Source organism: Salarias fasciatus, chromosome 10 (genome assembly GCF_902148845.1).
Source record: "Salarias fasciatus chromosome 10, fSalaFa1.1, whole genome shotgun sequence".
In the NCBI taxonomy this organism is placed as follows: Eukaryota; Metazoa; Chordata; class Actinopteri; order Blenniiformes; family Blenniidae; genus Salarias; species Salarias fasciatus.
Window position 1 is genome coordinate 12,354,783 of NC_043754.1, and position 11,342 is coordinate 12,366,124.

General features: G+C 40.9%; 2 protein-coding genes across 2 annotated transcripts; both read left to right on the plus strand.

Annotated features, from left to right (window-relative positions):
- Positions 1–1,339: 1,339 nt before the first annotated feature.
- On the plus strand, positions 1,340–5,055 carry arr3a (arrestin 3a, retinal (X-arrestin)). Its single transcript, XM_030100405.1, has 15 exons — positions 1,340–1,433; positions 2,251–2,281; positions 2,368–2,428; positions 2,581–2,625; positions 2,721–2,911; positions 3,025–3,084; positions 3,175–3,251; positions 3,371–3,506; positions 3,630–3,714; positions 3,805–3,877; positions 3,961–4,098; positions 4,560–4,643; positions 4,734–4,757; positions 4,865–4,914; positions 5,036–5,055. Exons 1-15 carry the CDS (start codon positions 1,426–1,428, stop codon positions 5,038–5,040), a joined length of 1,068 nt encoding a protein of 355 aa, XP_029956265.1. The 5' UTR covers positions 1,340–1,425; the 3' UTR covers positions 5,041–5,055.
- Positions 5,056–7,391: 2,336 nt separating this feature from the next.
- Positions 7,392–10,211, plus strand: znrd2 (zinc ribbon domain containing 2). Its single transcript, XM_030100985.1, has 4 exons — positions 7,392–7,441; positions 7,874–8,025; positions 8,122–8,206; positions 9,091–10,211. The coding sequence occupies exons 1-4, from the start codon at positions 7,426–7,428 to the stop codon at positions 9,534–9,536; spliced, it is 699 nt and encodes a 232-aa protein (XP_029956845.1). The 5' UTR covers positions 7,392–7,425; the 3' UTR covers positions 9,537–10,211.
- Positions 10,212–11,342: the final 1,131 nt, after the last annotated feature.

Sequence of the window (11,342 nt, forward strand, 5' to 3'; positions counted from 1 at the left end):
TTGAGGGAATTCAGTGAATGGTGAGAGATTTTTACGTAATGAAGAAAATACAAAGTGGAGGAATTACTGGAAATTCATTTTTGAGCGTTTTATGTGTTTTGATTGAGCAGATGAAAGACAGGAACTTGGTGCTATGATAGAAAGTGGAGTTTGATAGACATTACAGAACTTTTTGCATTTCACCTGGATGTCTAACCAGACAGCACCACTGAGCATGTATAGGTGATTTTTTTTAATGAAGAAATGCTTGAGTTGATCAATCATGACTGCAAGTTTCAATGGTTCAAGAGAGAATTCTAGGTTCTTAAATGATCCTGTGAATGCACCGATCTTTCACAAATTATTTTATCACATTAAACAAATAAAAAAGGTATTTTTTTAAACCATACATTATCATGTGCAACACCAATAAGTCATCAGTGCATATCACAACAGGTTGATGCAAAATTAAATGCTTCAATGACTGAAGGGCTGCAAATTCTAACAGAAGCAACACCATAGCTTATACCCGTTGCAGCTGTCAAATCTGTGCATTGATGTGAATATTTCCCTGTTATCAGATAATCAGAAGAGGTTGGTGCGTCTGTCATGTATTTCTCCATGTTTCCTGATTGCACACTGAATTCCTCCTGGGCTTTAAACGCCATTCCTTCCCTTGACGTTTCACGTGACATCTTCACTTGTGGTATCTTTCAAAACAGTAGAATGAAGAAAATTCATTCTCACAACCTTTTCTATATGTGACTATCTTATTTTAGATAAACATTTTAACAAATGTTCATTCGGCTGAGTTGAGACAGCTGCATATTAGAAACAAATCAAGAAACTTTCAAATGAAAATATATGGTTTGGTCGATGTCATTGTGGAGAAGCTGTGAATAAATGTGACAAAAGAGTTTGAAAGTAAACTATAACTTCTTATTCGAGGTCTCGCCTGATGTGAGTTGAATGAAGCCTGATAGCATTCAGACATTCAGGTATATTCCAGGTGAGACGGCTGTGTGGGGGCTTTGGTATATTGAGCCATGAAATGCTGTTCCTGACATTTCATCCATTTACGTGTCCTTGAACAGTTGCCTGACCCAAGCGTGGCCTCAGGGGAGACACACTGTGACATAATCCCATGTGCAACTTAAATCTTTGGTGTTTGTTGGGGAAGTCTTGGTCTGGTGGAACGGGGCCAGGTAGCGGAGAGTGAATGACAGCTTCGGCTCAGGATACCGGCGCTGATGGTGTAATCGTATCGCGGAGGATTAACCTCCCATGGCCCCAAAACACAACATCACCGCAGCTGCCGAAGGGCCGACAGTTGGCGAAAGGATCATTGTCTTAGCCACAATTTCTGAAAGATAACGTGACCTCCTGATAACCTCAGCACATGTCTCTTTTCTTTTCCAGAAGCACTCGTCCAAACATCGTCCAGAGATGGCAAAGTGAGTGTTACCGTCTCATCGTCCTCAAAACAACATTCAGAGGGTCTTTGAACCGTCCTCCCGCTTCCTCTTAAGAACAATCCATATTCATCATCATCATTAATAGGACTGATCCTTTTCTCCCCAAATGCAAATTGAATTGAGCATAAACGCTGGCACTGAAAACTTTAATCTCTTCCAAAACTGGACACCTCGGAGGTTCAGACTCCAAGCGAAAGGTCGGCGATCTTCTAAAAGTGACGAGCAGTTTTAAAGTATTTATTTAAAGTTTGCGAGGGCTTAGTGAGTTGATGCGCCGGTTCAAATGTGGTGCGCAGGTAATGAGCTTTTTTCAACACACTGGTATTAAGCTGTTTGGGAACCCTGTCACACCATTTGTAGCAGTCTCACCTGAGCCAGCCTCTCAATCCAGGCAAGATGAGGTAAAGCTGCTCCACACATAGCTATTCCTAAATGGATAAAGTCAAATAAGGGATTACTGCTCCTTCTGTTGCTTGCCAAGAAACTTACTTTACTTTAAGAAACTAAACCTAATCATTATTTTATCTGTTTAATCCTGACAGGAGCACAGTGGTGGTTGTCTTTAAGGTTCAGCATTGCTTCCGTGTTTGTTCTTCTCTGAGTGTAAACACTCCTGATGCAGAAAGGAAAACAACAAAGGAAGATGGAGGCATTGATGGGACCTTGGAAGTTTAGAGAGAAAAACCAGTGCAGAGAAAACGAAAACATATTTTCATATAAGTTCTAAATCACAGTTTCTGGGGTATAATGTGAAGAAAGGGTTACTAAATTTGAATTTTTGTCATTATTTTCCCAGGGTTTTCAAGAAGACAAGTGGAAATGGAGGAGTAAGTCTTCTTTTATTGTCTTCAAAAACAGTTCAGCTGCCATTTAGTTTTATGCATCAGGTATTGATCTGTCTTTCTCATGGCAGCTCACCCTCTACCTGGGGAAGAGAGATTATCTGGACGATGTGTCCAAAGTGGAACAAGTTGGTAGGTTCCTTCTCCTATGTGTGTGCGTGTGTAAAAAACCAGAACAAAATATATTAATGAACAAAATTTTTGATTATATTCAAAATAAGTGCATGAAAACATAAAACCCAGGATGGTGAATAAAGGAGTCTGTAATAATGTCACCTTCACAGATGGCGTCGTGAAGCTGGATCCAACAGATTTTGGCGACAGGAAAGGTATCATCCAGAGGCGAAATAAAGTTTCTTTTAAGGAAATGTCTGTTGAGTTTTGGTTCTGAGGAAAGGATGAATTCCATATTGTGTGTCGACAGTGTTCGTGCAGCTGGCCTGTGCCTTCCGCTACGGTAGTGATGATCTGGACGTGATGGGCCTGTGCTTCAGGAAGGACATCTGGATCACACACATCCAGATCCACCCTGATCCCGTCAAGCCCACTCTGACCCCCATGCACGAAACCCTGCTGAAGAAGGCTGGCGACAACGCTCACCCTTTCTCTTTTGAGGTATTTTATTCTGCTTTGACTGTTCACAAAGGAAGCTTGATCTTCCACAGGCCTAGTCAATAAAACAAATGAATAAAAACAACTTTTGTGATTTTTTTGGGGTGTTTTTCTAGATCCCCACCAACCTCCCCTGCTCAGTCTCATTGCAGCCGGGACCTGATGACAAGGGGAAGGTAAACCTGTCAGCGTGCATCCCATGAAGCCGGAAACCACGTCAGCTATTTTACCGGTCCAACTCTAAACATTTTGTTTTTGATAAACAGGCCTGTGGTGTTGACTTCGAGGTGAAAACCTACCTGGCCAAGGAGAAGGCCAACCCTGATGAGAAAATCGAGAAGAAGTGAGAAAACTTTCATCCTCTGGACTCTTTGATTTTTTTTGTTTTTACTTTGAATGCTTCACATTAATGAGCTATCCGATGAAACCTTTCGCTGTTTTCTTTGCTCTTCCTCCTTACAGGGACACTGCCCGCCTCGTCATCCGTAAAATCCAGTTTGCCCCCACCCAGGTGGGCGCCGGGCCCAAGGCTGAGCTCTGCAAAAGCTTCATGATGTCTGACAAGCCCGTTCACCTAGAAGCTTCAATGGAGAAAGATGTACAGTACCTATATCTTTTATATTAAAAAAAAAAAAAAAACTGCATTTTTCATACTCACTCTCAACTTCAAACAAATTACTTTTATAGTGAAAAACTATTTTTTTTCCTGCTTTTGCCACAGCTCTACTTTCATGGAGAGGCCATCCCAATTAAAATCAAAATCAAGAACGAGAGCAACAAGACGGTCAAGAAAATCAAAATCACTGGTGGGTCCCTCTGCCAATCGCTCTGCTTATGGACTAAATAAAGAACTAAGAGCACAGAGCACTAATATGTCTGTTTCGCTCCTCTGCCAGTGGACCAAACCACAGACATCGTCCTCTACTCTGCAGACAAATACACCAAGACTGTCCTTAACCAGGAGTTTGGGTATGCGAACAGGAAACTGAAGGTTCACCAAGCCTCATTTATCAGAGGCAGTTATCGTATATGTATTTATGTTTCCTCCACAGAGAGACAGTGGAGCCCAATGGCACTTTCGAGAACACTCTGAGCGTCACACCACTGCTGAACGACAACAAGGAGAAAAGAGGTCTGGCGCTGGACGGACGGCTGAAGGACGAGGACACAAACTTGGCCTCTACCACTATGTAGGTGCACAACAAGGATAATGTAGCTCAGTTTTCTGAGAATGCTTGCGCAGAATAACTCCAGGGTAATCAGGTCGACATAAAGCCACTTTCTGCAAAGTATTCATTCAGTATTGCATTTTTCAACTGTTGAAATTTGCAAGATCTCCACTGCTCTGGAGAGTTAAGAGTTCATGCAATCAACTTATGCCGGAAGAAATATTATTCTTTTAACCGACGATATGAGCGTCCTCCAAACTGCACTGCCTGCACATAACTTTAGATTATGTCATTCCCTCCGTGCATCGCCCTGCTCGCAAGGTTGTTAGTTTGATTTTAGCCTCCTGCAGTTTCACAGCTTTAAAAGTAGCTTTCTGAAACACCTCTAAGCGTCTCCGGATCACAGAGGCTCTCTTACAGCTGCACACTTAACTAAATTAAAACATCTAATCCGCCCAATCCCCGTAATTCCTCTTTCACAGGCTGCGACAGGGAGTCGAGAAAGAGGTGCTTGGAATCCTGGTTTCCTACAAGATTAAGATCAACCTCATGGTGGCTGGAGGGGGGTGAGTCTGCTTTCGTTTTGGCACCTAAAAGCTCAAATTAGAGAAATCCTGCAAACTCGATTAAAATCTGCTTTCTCTCTCTGCGTGCAGCCTGCTCGGCGGCCTCACTTCCAGGTGAATACCAGTCTTCATGAATAATCTCCCAGCACAAACAGATCATTGTCAGTCACCTTTGCTTTTGTTTTTCTATTCTGACCTGTGGATTTTTTTTTTTTCTGCAGCGACGTCACAGTGGAGCTGCCATTGTTGCTCATGCACCCCAAACCTGAAGGTATTTCACAAATCATTTACAGTGTTACATTTTCCTGGATATATTTCTTTGTTATTACACACAATTAACCATCTTGCCCTCTTAATTTCTTCTTTTCATAATAACCTTCCACACAAACCAGAGTAAAGACCACATGTCAGTGTAAGTATATAAGATATATTAGAATCATATGAGCAAAATATATTTAGTTTTTGACAATTCTTGTTCAGTTTTCTGTCATTTGATGATCAAATATGGTGTGTATTTGAATCACTTTGTTGTTAATTTTTTATTTTTTGCAGTGTCTCAAAAGAAAGGACCCCCATAGTCAAGGTAAATCTATGTTTTTGAGTGAAAGATCAAATATGTGGACATGTTAGATGGATGCGTTCTACAATGTCAGCTCCATTTCAGAGGCCAACGCTGTATTTTTGCTTTTATTGTTGAGGTTATATTTACCTGTTTAACATGAATCAAACTAAGAAGACAGATCGAACCTGATCCATTATATCAACCTAGTTTTTTTTTTTAATTTATTTTGGAGTCATTTTACATTTTTAATAGTCACTTTATTGTTGCTGTCACATAAAGTGGACTGAGAAACCAAATGCAGATCAGTTTCAACTTAAAGGAGACGTCAGTCGAGATTAACCAAGAGCACAATTATTTATAAATGGAGTGCAAAAATTAATAGGCTTATACAAGAAAATAAATCCAACACAGAAACAAGCAGAGAACAAGGCTTGTGGACATAAAAGACCTAAAACAGGCTGCTAGATTCTTATTACATTTAGATAAAGAACTGAGAAAGACATCAAAATGATTTAAGAACACATGAATGGATATCATAACGCCACATTATATAAATTGTGCACGTTCTAGCCCAACACAAATTAAATGTGGACAAAGAAGATGGATGAAAAAGTGGTACTCCAAAAAAAATTATGTTGATTTGTAACTGCATTTTTATTTTATTTTCAGAGACGATGTTACCCTGAAGGCTGAGAAGACACAGAAAGACTGAAAGACAACAAAGGAAAATGATGGAAAACAGAGGAACAAGGATGTGACTGGTGTCCTGGAAAAGAATAAGAAAAAAACTAAGACCTTTGAACATACAAAGGTCATGAGCTGTAACATCTGTCCATTTTATTGTTCTTGTTGTAAAATTAATGCCATTTAGCTGTAAAAGGATTTGCCCTTGAGAAGATACTTTTTAGAAACACACAGATAATAGTGAAGTTGTAATCCTTCACCTTATTTGAGAATGCGAGTAAATTAGTATAGAATCTGTGAAAGAAAAACCCAAAGAAAAGTCACTGTGCTTCTGACTACTGTGAAACACCCATGTACTATTTTGAGTGTCTTTCTTTCTGTGAAATGTATGTATGGAATGATTGTGTCTGGAAATATCAAATAAATCCAAGAAACAATTAAAAACAAGTTAAAAAAACATCTTTCTCCCAGTTTTCTTAAATTTGTCTTCTCTTTGTGTAAATTACAGAGTTTGCGGTTTCAGACGATTGAATCCTGCCTCACAGAATGTGTACAACATTTTCACCTTCAAATAAAAAAAAAATCTGCAGTTGTAATAATAAAATAATCAATCACTTTTTTGTGAACAGATTTCATTTTATAATGACACCTTTTCAAAAAGAAAATAACATCTAGCCTTTTAAAAGGTTTCCCCTGAAAGTCAGAATTGTTCTGTTGCTGTGACCTTGATACTCTCTGGCTCCATCCAGAGAAGTCCTCCCCTGACTCTTTCTTTAATCACAACAGCCACACATTTATGGTGAATAATACTCTATCTCTTAGTCTATGGCCAATGGATGGAAGGGACAACACAGCAACATCCACAACACTCTGCACTAGCAGTGCTTCTGATGGAGCACTTCCCACAACTGATCAAAATGTATAATATTAATAATCTAATATATTTATGTACAACATAAAAATATCAGACTTCACTCAACAAAATTGATGATCACTGATTCCAATGATAATCAATTAAGTGGTCACTTTGCTGATGGGGCTCATCTACTGTAGAACTCAATGTCTGAAGATCTTCTCCATGCAATTCAATGTTTTTTTTAATCCCAAATAAGAAAGGTTAAACATCAGCAGCTCTCATCTTGCCTCCATGTCACTAAAGACATCAAATCAAGCCAGAGATATGTGTGTAATTATGAGCTCAGACCTGAAAATCAACAACCACATAAAAACTATTCAGGCTCAGAGAAGCATACAAGATGAAGCAGCTTTTAGTTCCTACTCTACTCACCTGTGGAAGAAACTTCCTGAACTCCTGAGAACTGCTGACACACTCTCCTCGACTTCACCAGACCTAAAAACACATTTTTTTTTGTCATAATCAATATTTTTTACATATTCTATCACATTTGTAGTGGGTGTTTTTGCCACCAGGGGGCAGCACAAACAATTTACGCCGATAAACGAAGAAGAATAGCTTTACGGCGCTTCGTGGGCGCCTGTGACGTCATCACGCACATCGTGTAGCAGTGGGGCAACATGGCTTTGAATGGAGGTTTGTAAACTTGTTATCAGCGAGATAGCGGCGACGCCTCTCCTGTTCGCCCGTGTCTCTCTTTAAGAACAAACGCGGTGCACGTTTATGAAATCAATATTGTGTCTTGTTGTTTTATCGTTGTTGGTTTGTAGCCGTGTAGCTGTGTACGTATCGCTAGCCTGCTGTTAGCTTAGTTAATGTGCTAACAAGCCTGTCACCACGGCTGTGTTTGATAAAAAACACGCATAATCTTACAATTCATATTCTGATTTGAGAATAAGGCTTTCTTGGATGTAGTGGGCTGTGTTAGAAAACTAACTTTACATCACCGAATCACGTGTTGCAGCAAATGTGGACGCTTGTGCAGTAGCGTGTCTGTCTGTGAGCGTTAGAACAAAACATTTCGTTTGTATCAGAAGGGAAGTCAATAACTGTTTTACTGATGCGCAGATGAAGAAGATTTCGAGTGGGAGCCGCCGACAGAGGCAGAGATGAAGGTGATCCAGGCTCGCAGGGAACGACAAGACAAAATCAGCAAGCTGATGGGAGACTACCTGCTGAAAGGATACAAGATGCTGGGAGAGTGTTGTGACGTTTGTGGGGTAAGTGGTGTTTTTGCGTGGTTCTGTAGAGACTGAGCACTGCTGGTGAAGTGGTGTAATATGTAAATATGGGTGTTGCATGGATTGTGTTTGCAGACTATTCTTCTTCAAGACAGAGGGCAGAAAAACTACTGTGTCTCCTGTCAAGAGCTGGACTCTGACATTGACAAGGACAACCCTGGTATGAACAGCTCTCATTTTCTTGTGGCAGTAGTAAGAAAAAAATCTCACTTACAGTTTCAGCAAATACTCATCGATTGAAAAGTTGGGTACAGATCAAAAATCCATGATAAACTGAGTATAAATCACAAACAACTACAGAGAAGGACATTCTGTAGTTACTTGATTTTTTTTTTTTTTTGGCCCAAAGCTACATTACCTGGAAAAATCCTATAAGAACATGGATCATAGTCCCGATCGGTCCCTCACCTTGCCCTCAGATACTAAAATGTGGTCTGGACTGGTTTGACATAACTTATAACTTCAAGTCTGTCCTGTTGTAAAATTATTTTTGTGCCTATTTTCAAATAGAAATTGGAACCAAGTCCATTGTTAGGCTACATTAGATAGAACTTAATTGATTCTGGTTTTAGGCTCCGCTACACAATGCAATTTAAGTCCAGCAGCATAAATGTAGGCACAGACATAACACGTAGAGTTACAAATAGGAAAATTACAACTAAAAAGTTGAAACAAAGGTTGATATATCAGGTAAAAGAATCAGTTGCATTTGAAGAAGTGATACATTCAAAATGCGGGCGTGCTGTGTGCATAGAGACGTTATAGCACATGCCTAAAAGGTAAGAATCAAAAAGAGCTTAAACAATAACAGAAAAAAGTTGAATGAGCATGTGTGCTGCTTGTAGCCTCCGAGCTGAAGTTCTGAAAATCTTTAAGCAATTTTATTATTTCAACCATAATAGAAATGTTATGTTACATTTAATTTCAGTCGATCAGGGAAAAAAAAAAACATTTTGAAGTATTTATGAGCAAATAAAAATACTGTGGCATTGATATCCTCCCATAAGTCTTGTTTTTTTTAATCTCCTTCTCTGCACCCTCCAGCTCTGAATGCCCAGGCTGCCTTGTCCCAGGTGAGAGAACGGCAGCTTGCAGCCCATTCCCCGGCTCCGTCCCAGGCCCATGAACTTAATGGCGGCCCCAGCAACACCCCGGCGAGCGTGTCGGTTCCTCAGCCCAGACCGGAGCATTGTGAGGGCGCAGCCGCAGGAGGAAGAGCCCTCCTGCCTCCGCCTGCCGCGGTTCCTCCTCCTTCGCCCATCGTTCCTGCTGTCGCCCCGACCCTGGCCCCCAGCCGGCCCTCAGTTCCCCCGCAGAACCCGGCCCTGCGACCTTTGCTGCACGAAGCCGAGGAAGCTGTCCTCACCAAACTCCGCTGGGCCACCACTCAGTTACAGAGCTCGGCCTCACTGGAGTCCAGCATCCAGCTGTGCAGCCTCATCACCAGCTGTGCCAACTCACTGCGCAGCCTCAAGGAGCTCAGCCAGTAACCACAGCAGACGGACCGAAAGCGCGCAGTGATCACAACACTGCTTCTACTTGCCTCTGTCTTGAGATACTGACGCTGGATCAGCGTCTCTCTTTGGCTGAATCTTTGCTATGTGCTGAACTCAAAATTGGTCAGAAAATGCACTTGAAACAAGAGTAAAAAGTCAAAAATGTACAGTTCTTTGGCTGTTCCGTCAGTTTATAAATGATATATTGCTCTCACAGACTTGACATTTGCTGAAGCGTATTATGTCTGTTGATTTAAAACTACCTGACCGTTTCAGCTTTTTAAATGAAGCTTCACCTGCTACAACAGCAGCCAGTGTGCGTCCATTCATAACTTGCTCTGCTTAATCCAAAATGGCTTCTGTGTTTTCAGCTGGGAATATATCACGTGTGTGTTGCAAATGTGGTTTCTAAGTCTAATTTGAACGAATGCTTGAATTCCAGTGCACATGTTTGGGAAAACATAATTGCAACATGTTAGAAAATAAATGCTGTCGGTTTGTTGTTAAGGACATTGGGCCTTTCTGCTTGGATCAGATGTATTTGCTGCACAGTTGTGTCTTTCAGTGATCAGATGAGAGTGCAACATCTAGGAGCCAAACTAATAATTCATGAATAAAAACATCCAGACTGTTCATGTGATCAGTTGTTGGAAACGGTTCAAGCCTTCTTCTTTACCTCCACCAGAGGGCACTAGACACACAGCTACTCTTTCATTTGAACAGTTGGGCAACTTTGTCATAAATTCTACTTAAAAAGTTATCTCCAGTCCCCACACAACCCTGGAGTTGAATGAAAAGGTGGAGAAGATGGATGGACTGATGGAAATATAACTTCTCTTGTTATTTGAAACCTCGTGTTTCTAGTGTCTTTTAATTTCATGGTTACAGGTCAATCAAGCTGTGGAATATCAGCATTTGCATTAGTGTCTGAAGTGGAGTCAAAACATTTTCCTGACTTGTATTCAAAAAACACTTTGGTTTTTACCTCCAGTGTAAATGTGGAATAGTGGGAAGCACTCCGACCTCACTGAAAATATCTCGGTGCAGTCCTGAGCTTTGGGGGCTTCGCTTTGTTTTCCTTTTGAGTTTTGTCCAACGAGCTGCCAGGTCTGAATACAACCGCTGAGGCATGAAGGTCAGCTGCTGCTCAGTGGGCCAAACTGTTCATATTTCTCTCTTCAGTCTCCCGGTTCGATCCCTGATCACGTTCAAATCTCCCAAGTCACTCTGGAGCTGGAGGAACTCCTGAATTGCTCCAAAGGAATTTGAGAGTTGATTAGAATATTACTTTATTAATCCCACACTGGGATTACTTTATTAATCACTGCTGATTGTCTGTTGAAGTCCTCCAAAGCCACAGTGAAGCTCCTGAAAGGCTTTGGTCCACACACCACAGTTAGAGTAACTTCCAGATGTCTCTTGAATTCCTCCTGAATTGTCAATTCCTTCAAACTGTCAATTCACCTTATTGCTCCCGAGCTGGAGACGCTTCCAAACAGTTCTCGAAATTATTCCAACCTTCTTCCGAAGAAGACACTTTCAAGACCAGAGTTTCCAGCTTACAAAGAATCGTCTGTCAAAGAAACAGGTTTTGTTTTTTTTATTCATTAAGATTTGAGGTAAGACCGCATGTTTCACTTCCAGATCGCTGCTCTTCTCACCTGACTGCAAATCAAGTCTAAACGGTTATGTGACTGAATGGTTCCTATAGAAAATGACATTATATAACTTGTGACTGTTTCCCATCTCCTGTCAGAGAAATGAGGCCAACAGTTAAACAGAATCAAGACAGACGAGTGA